Below are 23,460 nucleotides of genomic sequence, written 5' to 3' on the forward strand. Positions count from 1 at the left end.
TGGTGAGTTGAGCGAGAAATTTCCTCTCTACTGGTGTTCTGAACCGACTTAGATCCTCGAGGCTTCTGAGAGGAGTGAGGAAGAGGAGTTTGTGATGAACTTTATTGTGGAGAGTGTTGCTGCTGGGGAATGCTTGTCCATCCCTGAAATTTTGCGTTTATATGATTTGGGTGATAATGAGGGTCTTAGGGCTTACATAGGTAATGTTTTTGGTGTTTTGTTATTAAGTATTGGGCATTTGCCGAGTTTGTCTGACATTTGGTGGTTTCTTTTAGGTGGCCGAGTTCCCTTGTTGGATCCGAACAAGCTGCAATCTTTCTTGAGTAAGAAAAAGGAGAAAGGGATTGGGAGTGCTGGTGATCGGAAGGATGCGTGCGAGCAGGCTTTCTCGTCTGTTGCGCATCCTGCGTCTTCATTTAAAAGGAAGAGAGACGATACTTCCTTAGAGGTTATTTCCGAAGGTGATCGTGAGGTTGTAGGTGGTGGCGGAGTTGCTTTGATCAGCAGAAAAAGCTTCATGGCTTCATTGCTGGTTCTAGCTCGCACTCCCTTTGGAACGAACAGTTTAATTTTGCGGAGCTTTCTGATAGGGCCTCGCAGTATCCTGGGGACATGCTTATGACGCGCCGAGCTGGAATGGAAGCGCTCGGTAAATTTGTTCAGGTATGTTTTGTTTGTGTTTCTTGTTCTTTCAATCTTTTGTATTGTTCTCATACTACGGATGCTCGGTAGGTGGTTGCTTCTCGCTTACTCTGCGTTGGTCGGACTGTTGAGTGCGTTGGTGCTGATCAGCAAGAAGCTGTGAACAAGGTCTCTTCCATGGAGAAGTCATATACAGCTCGGATTGCTGATTTGGAGAAGGCTGTAAAGGAAAAGGAAGATGTTGCTACCAGTGTTGTGGCTAAAGCGAAAGAAGCTGAGGATGAGGTGGTTCGTTTAAGAGATCAAATCCGTTTGTTGCAAGTTGAAGTTATGGAGCACGACGTGGCCAAAGGTCGGCTTACTTCCCGTGTTCATGAGCTAGAGGAGGCTGGGATGGAGATGTTCTCTTATGGTTTTGATCGTGCTGTGAGTCAGATTGCCCTGTTAGCCCCTAATTTTGATTGTGATAAGCTCGATATTACAAAGATAGTTGTAGGTGGAAAGTTAGTTGTGGATGGTACTGTGGAGGAGCACGATGAGAATGCTCCTTCTTAGTTTGTTTGTATTTGTGGCTTTTGTTTTGACTGTCTGAGCTCTAGACTGTTAGTTTTTTGAACTTTGTATGGTATTTGGCCGACGTTAGGCCGGTTTGACTATTAGGTGGTGGTATTTGGCCGATGTTTCAGGCCAGTTTGATAATATAATATTATATTTATAGTAAGTGTTTTTGCTTTGTTATATTTTGTCATTGTCAGGCTTTATTTGAAAAGAATTTACCGCTTTTATTTGGATTCGGGGGGCGTCCGGCCTCATTAAAACCCTCCTTAGGCAAAACCCTTTCGTTGGGAAAAAAGCTCTAAGGAGGAAAAAGAGTACCTTCATTCGCATTTTGTACAAACTATGACATATACATTTTGAGTGATGAGATGTTCCAGTTTCCTGGGATGGCATTGCCTTGTAATGTTTGGAGTTGATATGCCCCCTTGCCGAGCACTTGGGTAACACGGAAGGGGCCTTCCCAATTTGCGGCGAGTTTGCCATGAGCTGGAGGTCTTCTGGCTTCCTCTGTTCGCCTGAGCACAAGGTCGCCTTTGTTGAATATCCTCGGAATCACCTTCCTGTTGTATTTTCTTTCTATTATTCTTTTCTGGGCCCTTTGTTTGATAGCGGCGATTTCCCTGTCCTCTTCGGCTAGGTCAAGCTCGACGCTCCTGGCTCTTAGGTTTTGTTGTTCGTCGTACAACTCGATTCTTAACGTCGGTTATCCGACCTCAATGGGGATCAGTGCTTCTGAGCCATAGACCAACTTGAAGGGTGTTTCGCCTGTAGTGTTATGTATTGTGGTGTTGTAACTCCACAGTACTTCGGGAATGAGCTCGGCCCATTCTCCCTTTGCGTTGTCGAGCTTCTTCTTTATTGCCTGCAACACAACTCGGTTAGCAGCTTCGGCTTGCCCATTAGTTTGTGGGTGTTCTACCGAGCTAAAACGATGTTGAATATTGAAATTTTTTAGAAATAAACCGAGCTTATTGTCTGTGAATTGTCTACCATTGTCTGATATTATTTCTTTTGGTATCCCAAAGCGGCATATTATATTTCTCCAAATAAAAGATCGTACCTTTTCAGCTGTTATCTTTGCTAAGGGTTGCGCTTCTATCCATTTTGAGAAGTAGTCTATGGATACCAAAAGAAATTTTACCTGTCCTGGTGCTGTTGGGAAGGGGCCGAGGATGTCAAGTCCCCATCTGTAGAAAGGCCAGCTTACCTCCATGCTGTGTAGTACTTCGGCTGGCTTGGTTGAGATCGCCTCGTGTTTCTGGCATTTGTCACATGTTTTGACTTTTGCTATGCAATCTCTCTTCATGGTCGGCCAATAATATCCTGTTCGGATTATTTTTGCAGCGAGAGCTCGTCCTCCTATGTGGTTCCCACATACTCCTTCATGGACTTCGTTCATTACTTCTCTGGCCTGGTCTTGGTCTAGGCATCTTAGTAATGGTTGTGAGAAACCTCGTCTGTATAGCTCCCCTGATATTCTCGTGTAGAAGCTTGCCTTACGTTTAAACTGTTGAGGGTGGAGCTCGTCTCTGGGCACCGTACCTGTACATATGTATTCAAGGAAAGGTTTCCTCCAATCGTGGAGGTGGTTGATGTGTTCGATACATAATAGTTCAATGCTCGGTTTTGTGAGTGTGTGCTGTGATAATGTTGATGTTTGCGTGTCCGCCCTGGTGGCGGCGAGTTTAGATAGTATGTCTGTCCTGACATTTTGTTCTCTATGTACGTGTAATATGGTGAATGAACTAAAGTTTGAAATTAGATCCTTTGCTATGAGCCAGTATTGTTCTAGTAAGGGATCTTTTACCTGGAATTCTCCTCGGATCTGTTGGACCATTAGGAGGGAATCGCAATGTGCTGTTAAGTTCGTCGCTTTGTGGGTTAGGGCGAGCTTGAGTCCCGCTATGAGGGCTTCATACTCGGCCTGATTGTTGCTTGCCGAGAAGTGAAATTGGAGGGCTTGCTCGGCTATCACTTTATTTCCCTCTTTTAAGATTATGCCGGCCCCGCTCCCTTCTCGGCTTGACGCTCCATCCACGTGTAATTCCCATGTTTCAATGTGATCGCCTGGGGTCATCTCCGTGATGAAATCGGCGAGGACTTGTGCCTTGAGGGCCGATCTGGCCTGAAACTGAATGTCGAACTCTGAGAGTTCAATTGACCATTTGGTCAACCGTCCTGCCAGCTCTGGTTTTGTTAATATTTGCCTCAATGGGTGATTTGTTCTTACTACTATTGTGTGGCTTTGGAAATAGTGTCTTAGTCTTCTTGCTGTGACTACGAGTGCCAGGGCGAGCTGTTCTATCTTCGGGTACCTCTGTTCCGTTGGTTGCATTACTCTGCTGACGAAGTATACTGGCTGTTGGATCCTTCCTGTCTCAGTGACAAGGGCCGAGCTTATGGAATGATTGGAAATGGATAGGTATAGATATAGAGGCTTGCCGACCTCAGGTCTTTGTAGTACGGGAGGTGATGATAGAAGGGTCTTTAGCTCGGCGAACGCGGTTTTGCACTCTGGTGTCCATTGAAATCGTTTGTTTTTTAAGATCGTCTGGAAGAATGGATGTGACCGACTTGAGACCGCGGGTAGGAATCGGGAGAGGGCGGCTATCCGTCCTGCTAGTTGTTGTACTTCCTTTATCGTCCTGGGGCTTGTCATGTTGAGTATAGCCTTGCATTTCTCGGGGTTTGCTTCGATCCCTCTTGAAGTCAACATGAATCCAAGGAATTTCCCTCCTTGGACTCCAAAGGCGCACTTTTCTGGGTTTAATCTCATATTGTATGCTCGGATCTGTTCAAATATTTCCTTGAGGTCGTCGCAGTGTGACCGATCTTCAGTGGACTTGGCGACCATATCGTCCACATAGATTTCAATATTCCGACCTATTTGGTGTCGGAATACTTTGTCCATCAGACGCTGGTAGGTTGCACCTGCATTCTTAAGGCCAAATGGCATAACTCTATAACAGAAATTACCATGTTCAGTTATAAATGCTGTTTTGCTTTGGTCTTCTGGATGCATTAGAATCTGGTTGTACCCAGAGTATGCATCCATGAAGCTCAAGCTGTTAAAACCTGAGGCGTTGTCTACAAGTTTATCGATGCATGGCAGGGGATAAGCATCCTTGGGACATGCCTTGTTTAAATCTGTAAAGTCGACGCACATGCGCCATTTACCTGAGTTTTTTCTTACCATTACCACGTTTGAGAGCCATGTGGTGAAACGGATCTCTTTGATGAAGTTGGCTTTGAGGAGCTTTTCTGTTTCTTCTAAGGCCGCTTTTGACTTCTCTGTGCCGAGGTTTCGCTTTTTCTGGGCTATGGGTCGGCATGTCTTGTTAGTGGCTAGCTTGTGGCAGATGATATCTGGGCTAATGCCAGGCATATCTGTCGGGGTCCAGGCGAACAAGTCAGCATAGTCTTGTAGTAACTTTATCAATTCCGATCTCTGTTGTCCTATTAGTGCTTGGCCGATGTAAGTCACCTGTCCCGGGACTTGAGTTAGCTGGATCTTGTGTAGCTCATCTGCTGGTTGAGGTCTTTCCTGGGTATCTCCTCGAGGATCAAGCTCGGCCAGGGATAAGATTTCTGTGCCATTTATTGCATGGACCTCCCTTTGTTTGTGGCTTATGTCCGATTTTTTTAAGCTAGCATTGTAGCATTGCCGAGCTTGTTGTCGATCAGAATGTATTGTCACTATCTTGCTGTCTTGCGCCTGAAACTTAACACACAGATGATAAGTAGATATGACTGCCCTGAACATATTCAGGGCAGGTCGTCCGAGGATAATATTGTAGGGGCTGGGGCAATCAACTATTAGGTATTGTACGTCTAAGGTTTTTGATAATGGGTTGTTTCCCATCGTCGTCCTTAGCCATATGTAACCTTTGATTGGTACTCTCTCGCCAGAGAACCCTACTAATTCTCCGGACGAGGGCTGTATTAGTTTTTCAGATAGATTCATTTTTAAGAAAGTAGAATAAAAGAGAACATCTGCACTACTACCTGGGTCCAAAAGGACTTTCCTTACCAGAAGGTCGCCGGCTTGGATCGATATTACCACCGGGTCGTCCGAATTTGGAACAGCCGAGCATATGTCGGTTTGGTTAAATGTGATTTCTAAGTCAGGTATGTCCTTGTTGTTTGGTAGCGTTGTTTCTTCGATTGCTAACATGGCACGGTAGCTTCGTTTCCTTGCTGAGATCGTCTCACCCCCTCCTGCGAATCCTCCAGATATGCAGTTTATGATGCCTTTGGGGGGGTTATTGCTCGGCCACTTGTTGGTGTCTTTATTGGCTGAGGTTTGTTGTCGCTCTTCCTTGTTATTTTCTCTGTGTTTTCTACCCTCAATGTATTTGTCGAGGAGGCCCTGCCGCGCCAATCTCTCGAGGAGGTCTTTGGCTATCACACATTCGTTGGTCGTGTGGCCATATTTCTGGTGGAAGGCACAATGTTTGCTTTTATCAACGAATCTCTGATCCTGGTAGCTTCCCGCCCTGGTAGGTGGTTTTATGATTTTAGCATTGAGTATTTCTTTTATTATCCTTTCTCTCTTTGTGTTGAATTTGGTATAGTTATCGAACTTCGGAGTGAGCTTGAATGATCTGCCGAGGTCTTTAGCATTTGCTGGCCTGGAAGATCTGTCATCCTCTTTTCTCGGCCTCCTTTCTGTTTTGTCGGCTTCCCGAAGCTCTTTGATTTCCATTTGCCCCGCTGCTCTTTCGCGGAACTCGTCTAGTGTTTTTGGCTTAGTCACTGCGATGATTTCTCTGAACTTTCCGGGCCTGAGACCAGCCTTGAGGGCATGTAGGTGGATGGCTGGGTTCAGGTCAGGTATTTCCATGGTGGCGTCTGTGAACCTGGTCATGTAGTCCTTCAAGCTTTCTTGTGGGCCCTGGCGAATGGTGCTGAGATAGTCCGATCCATGCACATAAATCCGAGCTGCCGCGAAATAGTCGATGAATGACCTAGCTAATTCCTCGAAAGAGGAGATTGATCCTGCAGACAATTTCGAGAACCATAACAGGGCAGCCCCATCGAGGTAAGTAGGGAAAGCTCTGCAAAGCACAGGGTCATTGTTAGGTCCGTTAAAAAACATCATGGATTGAAATTTCTTTAGGTGAGCCCGGGGGTCACCAATCCCCTTGTACGGCTCAAGAAAGGAAGGGAGAGTGAAATGTTTTGGCATTTGGTAGTTTGTGATCTCCTCGGAAAACGGGTTGTCCAAGGTCAGCTTTTCCTTGGGGGGGTTGGCACAGATTAGATCGGCTCGACCTTGGGTTGGACCTTTGGAGTTGTTTTCCTCTTGCTTGCTGTTCTGCGTGGATAGCTCAGCTAATCTCTTGACTTCTGCTTGTAGTTCGGCCAGCTGGACCATGAGTTCGGCCTGACTGGGTTGAGGGACTCCATTGTCAGCCATGTCCTCAAATTAATGGGTCCTGCGTAAGAGAAGAAAAGAGAGTGGGAATAAAGTGGGGTTAGATTGGCCCCACGGTGGGCGCCAAATGTTCCGTCTGTGATGACCGAGGTTGATGATCTCCGGCCGAGCACTTGGATGCGTGGCTGGATTATATGTTGTCCTCGAGTAACAATGTGAGTTTAACCTCGGCCTTCTGAAACACGGCGGCGGGAGCACCTGCACAAAGCACTCCGACGCTCAAGTAAGTGGGAGAATAATTAATGAATAAAGAGTAAATAACTAGAAGTGAATGTGGAACCTGCCCTTTCTGAATCAGGGGGGTAAGATTTATAGGCTCCTCGAGTTTGCTGGTGAGCTCCTTGTTAGTTCCGATATTCCTGGTCAAGTGCCGTTATGGATATCTTGTGAAGAGACGTGATTGAGTGGTGTATTCAGTTTCGGAGATAATTTATAAAGTTTGTTTGTTCTGTTCTACTTGGTTCCGATTTTTAAGGTCAGTCTGCAACTGAACCTCCATGCCGATTATGGCGTGGTACGCATCACATGATAAGGCAATTTATTCGAAAAATATGAAACCATAGTTGTAAAAACTAAATTGAATTGATCGGTTAGATTGAAAAATTAATAAATCAGACTCTAATCCGGTTCAATCCAAAACCAAGACCGTTTCAAGAGAAAAATCGGTGAGAATCAATCAAACCGAACTGCATAAAAAACCAGTGCTCTCTGCTGTAGTCGAGCATTGTAAAAACACCTCGCCAACTTTCTCTCTCCATACGCGCGGCCCGTCGTTCCTTCTTCTAACAGTATACATATTCTTTATTTCTTTACATCAGCCGGTGTAGAGGTTTAAAAAAAAAAAAAGCATAACGTCAAGAAAGTACCTGGGAGTAGGGCAAAGAAATAACAATTATTGTATTACAAAATCCAAAAAGAAAAAATCGATCCCCCACTAGCTACTTGCTCTCATCTCTACCAGCAAACATGGCTTTACATCGCCATCTTTCAGTCACTATCTGTACTGAGCTCACCAATAACTGCTCGCCACGTGTACACACTTGCCCCGTCTTCATCTGAACCTGACCTGTCACCACCGGTGTCCTCCTCTTCGTCGTAGAGCCACTATGCAAAGATCATGAAGGCTCCGGCGAGGACTGCTTAGACGTCACCCTAACGTCACCGCTTATCCGATGATGCATCAACTTCCATTATTAAATCAATCGCATTACGTACATAGTTTATCCTTAAAAATCATCATATTTTTATCCAAAAAAACTTACGTATATGACTACATGGGAATGGTGTCACAAAATTAGCGAGCCAAATTGAGAGTGGAGGATTTAGTCCCCTCTTGCATTGTTTAAGATGGCATCATTTTGTAGGTTGTTTTAGAAGACTATTGGTAATTGGTAAATCAATTACCATTCAGAAAAAAGAAATGTTCATCTTTTAAATTATTATAACGCAGCAATAATATTTCATATGTATAAATAATTTTATTACTACAATTCACATATCACTCATCAATATCTTTCTTTCATCAAAATATTTTTCTATTATTACTAAATTTTCGATAGATGCCTTTTTTTTTTTTTTATCAGGTTTTAATATAAGAGAGTGATTTTGTCAAATTACCTTTCATTTCATTATTTTATCTTTTATGAAATTTTTTTATTAGAAGTGCTTTTTTTTGGTGAATAGAAAAAAAAAGTTATAACGTAACATACAATAAAGTAGTGATATTATTAACTACTTTTTTTTTTATTAGAAGTGATTTGATAATAACATACAATAATTGTAATATTCTAAACAGCAATGCTAGGGACCAGCAACTTTTGTGATTAGTAGCCATCAAATAGTCATTAATGATGATCTAATGGTGTGAGATTGGTGTGAGATTTCATCTAATGACTCACCTTTCTCTGCTGGTTACATGCTGGCCAAAATTCAATAAAATTGCTGGCTCCCTAGACTTTTCCTATTCTAAATTTTAGCACGTCATGATCGTATCAAAAGTAAGGTGTTACTAACTCGTTTTCCTTACTAACTATTTAATATTAAGCCTTTAGTTCGATTTCACGTTTTAATTTTTAAGAGAAAAGCCGAAAAATTTTGTTTCTATTAATTAAAACCACATTTCAAAGATCTTCAAATAATAATAATAATCACATAATTATTAATAATAATAAATATTATACAAAAGGATTCAAATGAAACTCATTCCTACTATCTCAAATCATTTCAAATGCAGATTTATTTTTAATATCAAATTAACCCCAAATCAAGAAAAGAAAATCATTTTACATAGTATTCAATCAAATCGACTTTTCAACTCAACAATCAGAATTTTCAGCCACAACCAACCAATTCAGCATAATCTCATAAATAAGAATTTTAAACAATTCCATCAAAATCAGAAAACCAACATCAGTCACAGTCACAATTCAACCAGTCGCAATTCAATTTCATCAATTAACAACTCACAACAACAAAACTAGTCACGAGATATTTATAAATTATTTGCACTTATTCACTAAATTTTAATGGCATTTATAAATTAAAACGATTAATTTTAAAATAAAATTCCCTACTTCCGTACGAAATCAAAATACTCAAGGCTACGGAAAAACTTTCTGACCGAGCTGCCAAAGAAAAAAATATCAAAAATCGTTTGTGCCTCCTAGAACTCCAGTTGGCCGAACTCAAGGGGTAAGAGAGTTACATCACCGTCAATTTTCACCGATCAAAAGTAGCGCCAACGTGTAGAGGAGAAAGATATGAATACTTTTATCGGATTAGATTTTTTTATTGGAATTACAGATCTTAAGAAATCAAAGTTGAAAGTTCATCAGGGTTCACGGTTTTCTTTCTCTCCCTCGGCTCTTTGATTTCTTTTTTCTTCAAAGCATGAACAATGCGTGTATGAGGATGATTAATGGAATAAAAGAAAACATGTGTCAATTATGTATGTATATGATTATATATAAACAAGCCACGTTTGGCTTTTGCTTGTTTTTGTTTCTTTAGGCTTCGGCCACTATAATAATAATAATAATAATAATAATAATAATAATAATAATAATAATTGTTCTTGTATATATACTTGAAGGGAGAGCTCGGTCTCTGGGAGTCGACGCCGAGTTGTTATCTTTGGTGACGACCTTTGAGATTTTGTGTAAGTCTGAGCTTTTCTTCAAGGGGATGTCTAATTGCGCTAGGCGTGAGAAAGAAACAAGGGGAGAGTGTACCTGCAAAGGTACTCCGAAACTTAAGTCAGTATTGAGAATTCAATGTGTCCATAAGATAAAATACCATACCTTCATAGATGAATTAAGGTCGATTACTTTTCTGTTGGTCTTCAGAATTAAAGAGCAATGATTAGGCTGTTATGAATCATTCTATTATATTGGGCGTTTTAGGATATGAGATGCTGGGTCTGATTGTAACGTAAATTGCCGATTAATGGCTGTAACGTCGATTAATAATGTAACGTCGAATTATGATGCGTTCTGCTGAGTTATGACTCTTAATGCCGAGTTATGACTTGATATTTGTAATGGCCAGATCATAGCCCCCATGCTTAGCCTGGGAATATGTTTAATGAAGCAGGTCAAGCTTTAAATGATGTATAAGTCGGCTGCTGAATAGTTCGGCGTGTGGTTCTACCCTGTAGCCCCCAGTTCAAGGTGCTTTATTAAACAGTTATTAATGCTAAGTAGTGATATGATTATGAGAGAGAAATAATTAAATGCACGTTGCAGAGCGTGCATATTTCCAATGTGGTTCACTATTTTTGAGGTAACTAATTTGAGTTGTGGGCAATGGAATCGAAATAGGTGGTAAAGTGTGTTTAATTAAAACACTCTTAAAATCCTCTATGTTCCTCCTCCTTCATTTTATGTTTTCTTCTTCTTCATTCTGTTTTTTTGCTTCTTTTCCTTCATTATTTGGTTACTGATGGGTTTCGAAAAGGAGAAAAAAGAGAAGATTGATTGGTCCTATGATTGGGTTAATGAGGACATGAGAAATCGTGTGTCTTTGTTTTTGGATGAGGATGCTGTGAAGGAGATTGATAGTAGTAAGATTATTAGGGTAGGTGCTGAGGTCCGGTTGGAGCTGTTTCCTTGTTCTCCAGGTGACAGGGTTTTCCACAGAGGCGAAGGTTTTGAGTTTTTCTATATGTACAACAGTGTTTTGGAGGAGTTGATGATGAAGTTGCCATTTACGAATTTTGAGTGTCAGGTGTTGAAATAGCTTAATTGTGCACCTTCCCAACTTCACCCTAATGGTTGGGCATTCCTTCGTAGTTTTGAAATTCTGATGGAGTTTCTGGAGGAGGAACTGACAGTGGAGTTATTCTTTTCTTTATTTCAAGCGAAAGAGGTTTGGAAGGGTTGTTAGGTGAACTTGAATAGTTCACCCCGTTTTGGTGTTTTCAAACTGTACAAATCCTCTTTTAAAAATTTCAAAGAAATGTATGTAAAGGTTAGAAGTGTTTAGGGAGAGTTCCCTTTTTATATGGATGAGCATTTTGGGGAGAAATTTCCTGTGTAGTGGTGTTCGGAGCCTCAGAGTATTCTGGGGCGGGAGGTTATAAGTGCGAGGAATGAATGTGTTATTGAATATTTGACTGAGGTTGTTGATCGTAAGGAATTGATTTCTGTATATGAACTGCTGCAGTGGGAGGATAATAAGGCGGCTGTTATAGAATATTTAGGTAAGGTTTTCAATTTGGTTGTTGTATCGGGTTATGCAATCAATGTTTGGTTTTGTTTACTTTGCAGGAGGTAAATATCCTGGCGTGTCTGCCGCGAATTTGAGGGCTCGGGTGAGGAGTAAAGGTCTGGATAAAGAAGGATCTTCGTCCAAAGCGGATAAGATTGATGATGGCGAGTTGATCAGCCAAAGCCGAGTAGGAGAGATGTGATTTTAAAAAGAAAGAAAGCTGACGTGGTGGACCTATCCGAGGATTCGGGTGATGGGTTAGAAGTTCCAATGGAGGAAGTTTAGGATTTTTCTGATAATCAGAAAAGGTTGCATGATTTTGTCGAGCAAGGTGGGGGTTCCTCTTTCTGGGGAAAGGATTATCCATTCATGATAACTGCTGATGAAGTTTGTCAGACTCCGTCCGATGTTATCTTGGCGGAGGAGGTTGGGGATGTGGCCATTGATCGGTATATGCAGGTGAGTATAAATTTGTTGGTTTGTTTGACTTATTTGTAGTTGATTATGCTAATGATGTTTTTTCTAAGGTTGTGGGTCTACGTCTTGCTAGTTTGGGGCGTAGCCGAGAAAAGAGACATTTGAAAGCTCAAGTTAAAAAGTTGGATCCAAAGTTACAAGAGGAGTTAGATTTGAAAAAGGCTAGGGTTGCCGAGGTTGAGGCGGAGCTTGCTGAGGTAAAGAAGGATTTGTTGTTAACAAAGAAAAATTATTCGAAGGAAGTGGAGGACCTTAAGAAGAAAGAGGCCGATCTCTCCAGTATGAGTACTCGTGTTATTGAGTTAACGAGGCAGCTGCAAGAAACTAAAAAGAGTAAGCAAGGGGAGATTTTGGATTCTTTTATTGAAGGTTTTGAGAGAGCTTCTATTCAAGCCAAATTTCTTGCACCTGGAGTTGACTTTTCTCAGATGGATCCAGGAAAGATTGTGCAGGATGGGGTCATGGTGGAGGACGATGGTGCTGCTAAGCAGGGGGGTGAAAATGTTGAATAGGTTTAGATCTGATTTTGTTATATGTATTTTGTTTGGTAAACCAATTTGCTCCTGAGGTGAGCTTATTTTGTAATGTTATGTTGCTATTGATTTTTGGAGAAAAACAACCTTTTATGCTGTTGATGACATGCTATTTGTGCATGTTATTACTATAATATGATATTGTTGTTTGTATGATATGTGGCTGTTTATCTGTTTGTGACTCTGTCTTGAAGCCAAACATGTTAATGGTGTTAATGGTATAATGCCATTAATTTGATGGAGAAGTATCATGGAGAGGCCGAGTAGGCCAAGTTTATTTGAGATACCGATTAGTAGGCATAGTGTATGTTTGATAATATTTTGTGTAACTGGATTGTTTAATAATCGGCAGTAATTTTTGATAAAATTTGAATAGTCAGTTTCCGAGTATTGGTCGGTAATCGGTTGGAGTGATGTATTCTGAATAGTCGGTTTTGCGATAAGGTCGGATATTTGTTTGAATGATGGATTCTGAATGATCGGTTTCAGATTCGGCTACTCGATTTGATTGATAGTTTCGGACTGATCGGCTTCCGAGTAAGATCGGTATTTGAAAGTTTCCGAATGATCGGATTCGGATTCGGCTTTTTGATTGAATGATAGTTGCTGAGTGGTCAGATTTCGAATAAGATCGGTTAGCTAATTGAATGATTGTATCCGAGTGATCGGTTTTCGATTAAGGTCGGCTATTGCATTGATTGATTGTATCCGAGTAATCGGATTCCGATTAAGATCGGTTAGTTGATTGAATGATAGAATCTGAATGATCGGATTCAGAATATAGATCGGTAGTTCGTTTGATTGATAGTATCCAAATGGTCGGAGTTAGATTATAGTTCGGCTGTTTTGACTGATTGTTACCGAATAGTCGGTTCGGAGTATAGATCGGTGGTATAAATATCAAATAAATGAGAAGTATGAAATGCAAAGAGTATTGACTAGATAATAAATTTATTTATTGTAAAACCTTTGATTTCAAAGGGCCAGTTATGCTAGCCTCGTTAAAACCTCTCCAAGCAAAACCCTTTTTGGAAAAAATCTTGGTCGACTAACCGTAGACTAACCGGAAGGGTGTTTCCTTTGTGGTTGAGTGAATTGTGGTGTTGTATCCCCATATGATCTCTGGGATAAGCTCGGCCCAGAGGCCTTTTGCATCATCCAGTTTCTTTTTTAGTGCGTGTAGTATTACTTTATTTGCAGCTTCTGCTAAGCCGTTTGTTTGTGGATGCTCCACTGACGAGAAATGTTGATTGATTTTTAGTTCCTACAAAAAGGATGTGAATTTTTGATCGGCAAACTGGCGACCATTATCTGTGATAATGTGCCGAGGGATGCCAAATTGACAAATAATATATTTCCAGACAAAAGAAAGTATATGTTGTGATGTGATCTTGGCTAGGGGCTGTGCCTCTATCCATTTGGAAAAATAGTCAATTGCTACAACCAGGAATTTTACTTATCCTGCTGCTGTGGGGAAAGGGCCGAGGATATCTATGCCCCATTGGTTCAAGGGCCAACTTACCTCGGAACAGTGTCGGAGTTCGGCCGGGAGATGTTTGATCAGACTGTGTTTCTGGCGGTTGTTACAGCTTTTAACTTTTGCTTGGCAATCCTGTCGTATTGTCGGCCAGTATAATCCAGCTCTGAGGATTTTTGAAGAGAGACTTCGGGCTCCGAGGTGTGTACCACAGATCCCTTCATGTGCCTCGGCAAGTGTAAGCTCGGCTTCTGTTTTGCAAAGACATTTTAGTAACGGACGAGAGAATCCTCGTCTATATAGGTAGTTTTTATAAATTGTAAAAAGGAAGCTTGTCGGTGAAAGTGTCGGACATTTTCGACATCGTCTGGCAAGATTCTTGTCCTAAGATAGTCTATGTACGGAGATCTCCAATCTGCTCCCTGTGTTACACTTAAGATTTCTGTGAGTTCAATGCTTGCCTTAAGCAATGTTGACTGATAAAGGGATGACCCGTTTGGTTGAGTACTGGCGAGTTTAGACAGAATGTCATCTAGGCCATTACTCTCCCTGGGTATGTGCTGTATTTCGTATTTAGAAAATTTTGAAAGTAAATTTTGTACAATGTTAAGGTATTTAGAAAGAAAAGGGTCCTTTACTTGGTATAAGTTGTTTACTTGCTGGATGATGAGTAAAAGTCGAAGTATACCTTAAGTTCGGTGATGTTTAGGTCAGCAGCGAGTCTAAGGCCGGCAATTAGGGCTTCATACTCACTTTGATTGTTGCTTGCTTTAAATGAAAAATTGAGGGAATGTTCGATGATTTTGCCGTGGCTAGCATCAAGTATGATACCTGTTCCACATCCTTGTGGGTTGGAGGACCCATCGACGTATAAAGACCATTCGATGTAGTCTTCAGTTGTGTCTAGTACTGAGAACTCGGCGATGAAGTCGGCCAAGAATTGGGACTTGATAGATGTATGGCCTTCGTACTTGATATCAAATTCTGATAGCTCCACCAACCATTTTACTAGTCGGCCAGCCAGCTTAGGTTTCTGAAGGACTTGTCGCAAAGGATGATCTGTCCGAACATGGATTTCATGGCTCTGAAAATATGGTCGGAGTCTTTTGGCCGAGAAGACCAGGGCTAGGGCCAGCTTCTCAATGCTCGGATATCGAATCTCGGCATTCTGTAATGTTTTGCTGGTAAAATAGATCGGGAACTGCTTCTTTTCCCTTTCTGAAACAAGAGCAGAGCTTATAGCCCAGTTAGTGATAGATAAATACAAGAATAATGGTTCTCCCTGAATAGGGGTTTGTAAGATTGGTGGTTTTGAAAGATTTTCTTTAATAACTTGGAATGTTTGTTCGCAGTCATCAGTCCAACGGAAAGCTTTTTTTCTTTTTTAAAGATTGGAAAAAACATAAAGATTTAGAAGCTAGGCAGGGTAAAAATCTAGAGAGTGCAGCAAGTCTCCCTATAAATCGCTGGACTTCTTTGATGGTTTGTGGGCTTGTCATGTCTAAAATAGCTCGCCATTTTTATGGATTCCCTTCGATACCTCGGCTTGTGAGCATGAAGCCGAGGAATTTGCCGCTCTGGACGCCGAATGCGCACTTCTCAGGATTTAACCGCATGTTGTATTTTCTTAGTTGACCGAAGATTTTTGCGAGGTCATGAAGGTGATTGTTGCCAATCTTTTTCTTGGCTTCTATATCGTCAATGAAGACCTCAATGTTCCTGCCAATCTGTTTGGCTAAGACTTTGTCCATTAGACGTTGATATGTTGCACTTGCATTCTTAAGGCCAAATGGCATGACTTTATAACAATAGTTTTCATATTCAGTAATAAAGGCTGTCTTATTTTGATCAGATGGATGCATTTAGATCTGGTTATAGCCAGAATATGCATCCATAAAGCTGAATTTTTCATAACCAGAGGCATTATCAACTAAGCAATCAATAGAGGGCAAAGGATAGGAATCTTTGGGGCATGCTTTGTTGAGATCGGTGAAATCAACACACATGTGCCATTTACCGTTATGTTTTTTTACCATGACGACATTCGCCAGCCATGTTGTGAATCTGATTTCTTGGATGAAGCCCGCATTGATGAGCTTCTTGGTTTCTTCTAGGGAAGCTTGTTTTCGGTCATGGCCGAGGTTTCTTTTTTCCTGTGCTACTGGTCGGACAGATGGATCTAATGCCAACTTGTGGGATATGATGGATGGATCGATGCCTGGCATATCAGCTGGGGTCCAAGCAAACAGGTCGGCATTTTGCTGTAAGAATGCTCGGAATGACGATTTCTCTTTTGAGGATAATGTTGAGCCGACGTATGTGAATTTGTCCGTGCTTTCTGTGAAATAGATTTTATGCAGTTCTTCTATTGGGGTTAGTCTTTCAAGGGTTCCCGCTCTGGGATCAAGATCAGCCAGAGCTGGTAGGTCGTCCAGGCTACCGATGTTGTGAACATGGACTTTTGTGTTTGAGTTAGGTCTTTTGAGACTGTTGTTGTAGCATTCTCTGGCTTCTCGGGCATCACTGTGAATGGTTGTAATTGTGTTATCCTGCAAAGGGAACTTAACACAGAGATGAATTGTAGATACTATAACGCCGAACCTATTTAAGAAAGGTCGGCCAAGTATTAAATTGTAAGAACTAAAACATTCAACCACTAAGTATTGAATATCTGAAGTTTTTGACAAGGAAAACTCACCAAGTGTGGTTTGTAACCACACAGAGCCCATAACCGGGACTCTCTCACCTGAGAAACCTACCAGGTCACCAGTGGAAGGTTGGAGGATGTTATTGCTCAGTTTTATTTTCTGGAATGTGGAGTAAAAGAGAATGTCGGCACTGCTCCCTGGGTCCAGCAACACCTTTTTTACTAGGAGATCTCTGAGTTGTAGGGAGATAATGACCGGGTCATCTAGATTTGCTACACTGTTGTTATGATCGGCTGTCTGGAATGTTATCTGCGGAGAGTATGGTAGTGTCTGCTGTTGAGTTTGATCGGCATTGATGGAAAGCATAGCTCGGTAAGATCACTTCATGCCGAGCTTGTGGCTCCTCCACCTGCAAAACCTCCGGAAATACAGTTAATTATACGTACTGGTTGTTCGGGATGGTTGTTGTTCGGTCGGTTTTTATCTCGGCCATGCTGTGTGGCCGAGCTTTGGTCGCCAGAAGGGGGTGTTTGCCGTTGTATGTGGCTGCCGATGTATTTGTCCAGGTGACCTTGCCGAGCTAATCGCTCCAGAAGGTCTTTGGCGATGACACAGTCATCGGTAGTGTGTCCATGCTTTTGGTGGAAAGAGCAGTATTTTGATCGGTCCGCGCCTTTTGAATATGGGTAACTACCAGCTTTTCTTGGTGGTTTGATTAATTTTGAATTCAAGATCTCCTTGATGATGTCGTCGCGCTTGGTGTTGAATTTTGTGTAGGACTCATATCGTGGAGTTGGTTTGAAATTCTTCTTATTGTCTCGCGTTTTGTCGTCGTCTCTGTAGTGAAGCTTTTCTGTTTTCTGAGCTTGCCAAAGTTCCTCGATGTCGATCTGACCTTTATCCTTTTCACAGAACTCGGCCGTAGTCTTAGGTTTGGCTACAACAATAGTTTCCTAGAATTTTCCTAGTCGGAGTCCGCTTTTTATTGTGTGCAATTCTACCTCGGGGTGGAGGTTGGGTATACTCATGGCTATCTTTGTAAAGCGCGTCATGTAGTCCATAAGGCATTCGTGCTGGTCTTGCTTGACTGTATTCAGGTTATCAGAGTCGTGTAGGTAAATGGCTGATCCAGGAAAGTGCTCCTCAAAGGGCTTTGATAGGTCTCGAAAGTGAGAAATAGAACCTGTAGGTAAAGAACAAAACCAATCAAGTGCAGGATCGTCTAAGTAAGATGGAAAGCAACGACATAAAACTTTATCAGATGCACCGTTTACTATCATTATGGAGGTGAACTTTTTGATGTATTTCTTCGGATCACCTAACCCATCAGAGGGAGATACGGTGGTCGGCAGAATGAACCTCCTGGTTAACAGGAAATTCATCACCTCGGCCGTGAATGGCCCAGGAGAACTTTCCTGATTGTCATCCTCGCCGTCTGACCGAGCTTCCTCATTATGCTCGGGTTGCTCCTCTTCGTGCCGAGCGGTTTCAGAGACGTGTGTTAATCCTGACTGATGCTCGATTTCTCCTGTCGGTTCTTGCCGATCGTTGTCGGTATCTCTTTGGCCATGTGCTGGTTGGCTTACCGCAACTCGGTCACCATCTGAAGGAGTTCGGATGGTGTGGGTGGAAGTCGTTCAGCCATGACTTCAAACGAGAACCTCGAGGCCGATGATATATGGAAGGGATTATATTCTCGGCCCCACGGTGGGCGCTAATTGTTCTTGTATGGATACCTGAAGGGAGAGCTCGGTCCCTGGGAGTCGACGCCGAGTTATTATCTTCGGTGACGACCTTTGAGCTTTTGTGAAAGTCCGAGCTTTTCTCCAAGGGGATGTCCAATTGCGCTAGGCGTGAGCAAGGAACAAGGGGGGAGTGTACCTGCAAAGGCACTCCGAAGCTTAAGTTAATATTGAAAATTCAATGTGTCCATAAGATAAAATACCATACCTTTATAGATGAATTAAGGTTTACTTTTCTATTGGTCTTCGGAATTGAAGAGCAATGATTAGGCTGTTATGAATCATTTCGTTATATTGGGCGTTTCAGGATATGAGATGCTGGGTCTGGTTGTAACGTAAATTGCCGATTAATGGCTGTAACGCTGATTAATGGCTGTAACACCGATTAATGGCTATAACACCAATTAATAATGTAACGCCGAATTACGATGCGTTCTGCTGAGTTATGACTCTTAATGCCGAGTTATGAGTTGATATTTGTAACGGCCGGATCAATAGTTGTTCTTGTATGGATACCTGAAGGGAGAGCTCGGTCCCTGGGAATCGACGCCGAGTTGTTATCTTCGGTGCCGACCTTTGAGCCTTGTGAAAATTTGAGCTTTACTCCGAAGGGATGTCCAATTTTTAGAGCGTGAGCAAGAAACAAGGGGGGAGTATACCTACAAAGGCACTCCGAAACTTAAGTCAATATTGAGAATTCAATGTGTTGCTAAAGGAGAAGATGTCATACCTCTTATAGGTGGAGTACTATTGGTCGGTTATACATTTGCTGATCATCCGAATTAAAAGGCAATCATTAGGTTCTTAATGAACTTGTAACGCGTAACGGCCTAGTTGTTACGAAAATTGCCGAGTTATGGTTATAATGCTGAATTATGAGGTCGGATGTGTAACAACCATATCATAGCCCCTAAACTTAACCTGGGAATAAGATTTAATGAAGCAGGTTGAGCTTCTAATGAAATCATAAGTCGGCTATTGAGTGGGTTCATAACTCGGCCATTAAAGGAGGGTTGGAGCCCCCAGGTCAAGATGCTTTATTAAAACATTAATTTGAAAATAAATAACTGGAAAAAGTAATAGTTATAAATGAAGAGAGAGGTAAATTATGATGGTATTTAAGAGGTTTGTCATTTCCAATGCCATTTGGACCGGTGAGTTGATTGATGGAGTTGACGTGGAAAACTTAACCGGTGGGGGTTACCTTTGGGTAAGTGTATTGTAATGTGAACAGCTTTGCTCTTGGAGTATAGTTTCACTTGGATTAAAAGTTGGCTGTGCAAGTTTCTGGGAAAGAATGAGCAAACGAGGTACATTCTAGTTTCCTCCATTTCCTCTGTATTTTTCTTCTGCAGCTTTCAAATTTTGTTTGCTTAATATGGGTTTTGAGAGAGAGAAAGAGAAGAGGGATAAGGTGGACTGGTCAGACAATTGGGTGAGCGAGGATGTGAAAATGCATAAAACACTGTTCAGAGATGTGGATGCTGTGAAAGAAATAGACTTGAAGAAGATAGTGAAGGGGTGTTCAGGGATTCATATAAAACTGTTGCCGTGTTCTATTGATGACCGTGTGTATCATAAAGTAGATGGGTTTGAATATTTCTTTATCTATAGCTGTATTATAGAAGAACTGAGAGTGAGGCTTCCATTCTCAGAGTTTCAGTGTCAGGTGTTAAGGTAGTTGAACTGCGCCCCCTCTCAGCTTTATCCCAATAGATGAGCTTTTTTGCGAAGTTTTGAGGTGTTGATAGAGTATCTAGAAGAGAAACCGTCGTTGGAACTGTTCTTTTGTATGTTTCAGGCCAAATATGTTTGGAAGGGTGGTTGGGTTAACCTGAATAGTTCTCCAGGTTTTGCTGTGTTTAAGTTGTATAAGTCTTCGTTCAAGTATTTTAAGGAAATGTTTCTGAAGGTTGCAAGTGTAGAGGACGAGTTTCCATTCTACTTATATGAGAATTTAGGGGAGAAGTTCCTGTTGTGGTGGTGTTCGGAGCCTCAGAATATACTCGGATTTGAAGAAATAAATCCAATCATAAAATTTTATTTAATTATTTTTGTTAAAAATAATTTTTTAAAAAAAATTACATCTCAATGTAATATATTAGCTCATAAATAGCTAATTATTTAATTTTTAAAAAATCCGGAGTCTTACATCCTACCCCACTTATAAAAATTTTCATCCTCGAAAATCGCTTTAGATATAAAAAGCCTCATGGTCTTAATTACTTATAAAACAAGGAAAGAGGGCATAATAAGGTACAAAAATCTCAAAACAGGTTTGATGGGTTCACGTTATGATAATATGGGTGGCGCTCACTCGTTCTTATTCTCTTGACAAATAAAAAACTTTACTGTACTCTAACTCGCATATTACTTCGTCTCAAATTCAAGGTTAGGGACTATGATGTCGAGAATTTAAGAGATAATAAAGAATATGGCCAGATCAAGATATACATTAGACATGAAGTAAAATAATCAAATTACAGGTAGCCTAATTTGAATCGAAACTTTCAAGGTTTAAACCGCTCGAAATTTAAGGATCATGCATTACGCCAAAACAAGTTCAAGATCAGATCAACGAGCACAGGATTCATGAAGAAAAGTATAATCAATGATAAAGATGGATATTTTTTAAAGACTCAAACAAACTCTCAAGAATACAATCAAACAAGATTATGGACGAATAATAAAATACAATCAAAGAATGGTCAAATTAGGGTTCAAGGAAGGAATCTGAGTCAAGGAACTTCAATGAAAGTAACAAAGAAGAAAAGATATGCCAAGCTAAGCGACGTAAACGAGAATCATAAGTTGAGACCAAGCACGAAAAGAAAATCCTAGCATCCTCGAGCTACGTGACTCGCATTATCCATTACCTATCAATTCCAATTCGTCTATAATAACCTATTATCTTTTCGGACACATAAACCATCAACATTAAGTTGGCCAGACTTAATATCAGTAGATATGCAACGGTAAGCTAACAACGTTAATTAATAGACAGTCATGCATCTAAAACTCAAACTCTTGTCATTAAGATAAGCCCTATTGCATGATAAACACTTATAGTATGTAGTGAAGCATAGTCATTCCATTCCCAATGCACTAACAGGAACAAACTGCTCTGATATCATAATGTAACACCCTAACTTTTAGCACGTCATGATCGTACCAAAAGTAAGGTGTTACTAACTTGTTTTCCTTACTAACTTGAAGGCTTACCATGTGTTCATAACACGCAGCGGAAAAAAATAAAGTAATCCTTAAAGATCTATTTTGTACTTAAATTTATTCCAATAATATACAATATATAGATCAGATCTAAATACCTGTTTACGCTAGTAAAAATCACTTTCTCTTTCGATGGTATGAAGGCGCTATGCGTATCCACACCGAGACCAACCTTTGCTGTCAACTCCTTGACTAATGGATATCTGATCTAAATTGAGAACCTCTTTGCAACTTTTTGCACACCATAAAATTCTTCTTCAAAAATTAGGCTCACATACATTTATGTGTGTAGAGGCAAAGGAATAAAACTCTTGTTATTCTCATCTGTCATTCCTTCACTCTTGGCATACATATATATAGTATGAGATTTGTTGCTGATTTTAAATTTGAATCTCAATTCAAATTTAAATCATATCTTAAAATTCTAAATCTAAATCTTTTAAATTTATGAATCATATCATAACTCAATTTGAAATAGAATCAGTTAGGATCTCATCTAAATTTAGAATTCAAATTTAGAAATAGAATAACTAATTATTCTCAAATCTCATTTAATATTCTCAATTATCATACTATTATTATATTTTTGGTGCTAGCAAAAAATATAATAATATTCCATCTGAATTAATATAATTATTTATTTGATCAAATCAAAATAATAATTAAATAATTCTATAGCAAAGATTAGAACACTCGTTAGTGTGTGACCCCATATGTTCAATACTAAGCGGGTAGTAAATTAGTCATACTAAATTTACTAATCAAGGTTGGCGTCTAGCAACACTCCTCAACGACCCGATAGTATGAAGTAATATATTTTTACTAAGAACCTTAGAAGAACAAAGTATAATTCCTTCCATCTTTCCAGCTCTTGGTTAACCCTTAGAGTATGGTTTAATGGTCAAACTCTAACTAGTTACCATTATTATAATGAACTGTGAATGACCTAAGAAACTCATTTCTTCATTCATTCAATCCCTTTGGCCAAGGTTTTATTCATCTTAGTCATTATAATCATAGAGCTCAAACTCTTTACCAAGAGTTGATGGATTCCTTATTGATTAATCATTAATTCTACAAGTATTTAAATCATACCCAATATCTATTCAACTAGCACCATAGGGTATTAGGTGTCCAGAATCAAAGTATAATAAATACATTGTTAATTACTATGATAGTCGCAGGTCAAAGAAAGCTCTATTACCATGTTCATCTTGAGAATATCCTATTGACAAATATACGGTAATTAAAACCATTAGGAATTCTCAAAGTGAGTCAATTCAATGGTCATATCTCTATATGCACCATCTATATATAATTTAATAAATGAGATCTATTAATCGTCATCCAATGATGACCATTATACATATATTGATCTTTTCAGATTATTAATGTCCTTCTTTAATAATCCTATGACCAAGAACAATTTAGATTAAATTATAAAAGATTTATCTCCCAATATTATGATCTCTATCACAATGATAAATCTTAAAATTTAATCAAGGACCTTATTATATTAACATTTTAATATAATAATAATAACAAATTGTTTGACACGTGATTGATTGGATTGTGGTCATACTACTTATTCCCAACATAACTATTTAATATTGAGCCTTTAGTTCGATTTCGCGTTTCAATTTTTAAGAAAAGCCAGAAAATTTTGTTTCCATTAATTAAAACCACATTTCAAAGATCTTCAAATAATAATAATAATAAATATTATACAAAAGGATTCAAATGAAACTTATTCCTACTATCTCAAATCGTTTCAAATGCGGACTTATTTTTAATATCAAATTAACCCCAAATCAAGAAAAGAAAATCATTTTACATAGTATTCAATCAAACCGACTTTCTAACTCAACAATAAGAATTTTCAGCCACAACCAACCAATTCATCATAATCTCATAAATCAAAATTTTAAACAATTCCATCAAAATCAGAAAACCAACATCAGTCACAGCCTCAATTCAGCCAGTCGCAATTCAATTTCATCAATTAACC

General features: G+C 40.1%; 2 protein-coding genes across 2 annotated transcripts; both read right to left on the minus strand.

Annotated features, from left to right (window-relative positions):
• Window positions 1-1,903: 1,903 nt before the first annotated feature.
• On the minus strand, window positions 1,904-6,619 carry LOC112730134 (uncharacterized). The gene is made up of 2 exons (XM_025780240.1): window positions 4,394-6,619; window positions 1,904-4,228 (listed from the first exon to the last, which is right to left on the minus strand). Exons 1-2 carry the CDS (start codon window positions 6,617-6,619, stop codon window positions 1,904-1,906), a joined length of 4,551 nt encoding a protein of 1,516 aa, XP_025636025.1.
• Window positions 6,620-15,693: 9,074 nt separating this feature from the next.
• Window positions 15,694-16,845, minus strand: LOC140176762 (uncharacterized). The gene is made up of 2 exons (XM_072208307.1): window positions 16,591-16,845; window positions 15,694-16,380 (listed from the first exon to the last, which is right to left on the minus strand). The coding sequence occupies exons 1-2, from the start codon at window positions 16,843-16,845 to the stop codon at window positions 15,694-15,696; spliced, it is 942 nt and encodes a 313-aa protein (XP_072064408.1).
• Between the last annotated feature and the right edge of the window lie 6,615 nt (window positions 16,846-23,460).

This window comes from Arachis hypogaea, chromosome 12, assembly GCF_003086295.3.
Source record: "Arachis hypogaea cultivar Tifrunner chromosome 12, arahy.Tifrunner.gnm2.J5K5, whole genome shotgun sequence".
Classification (NCBI taxonomy): domain Eukaryota; kingdom Viridiplantae; phylum Streptophyta; class Magnoliopsida; order Fabales; family Fabaceae; genus Arachis; species Arachis hypogaea.

Coding starts and splice junctions, on each gene's coding strand:
- LOC112730134 (XM_025780240.1), bottom strand. CDS start 6,619: ATGGCTGACAATGGAGTCCCTCAACCCAGTCAGGCCGAACTCATGGTC. Junction 4,229..4,393: donor GGCTCTCAAACGTGGTAATG/GTAAGAAAAAAC, acceptor GGGTACAACCAG/ATTCTAATGCATCCAGAAGA.
- LOC140176762 (XM_072208307.1), bottom strand. CDS start 16,845: ATGCTTTCCATCAATGCCGATCAAACTCAACAGCAGACACTACCATAC. Junction 16,381..16,590: donor AACCTTCCACTGGTGACCTG/GTAGGTTTCTCA, acceptor TTCCCTTTGCAG/GATAACACAATTACAACCAT.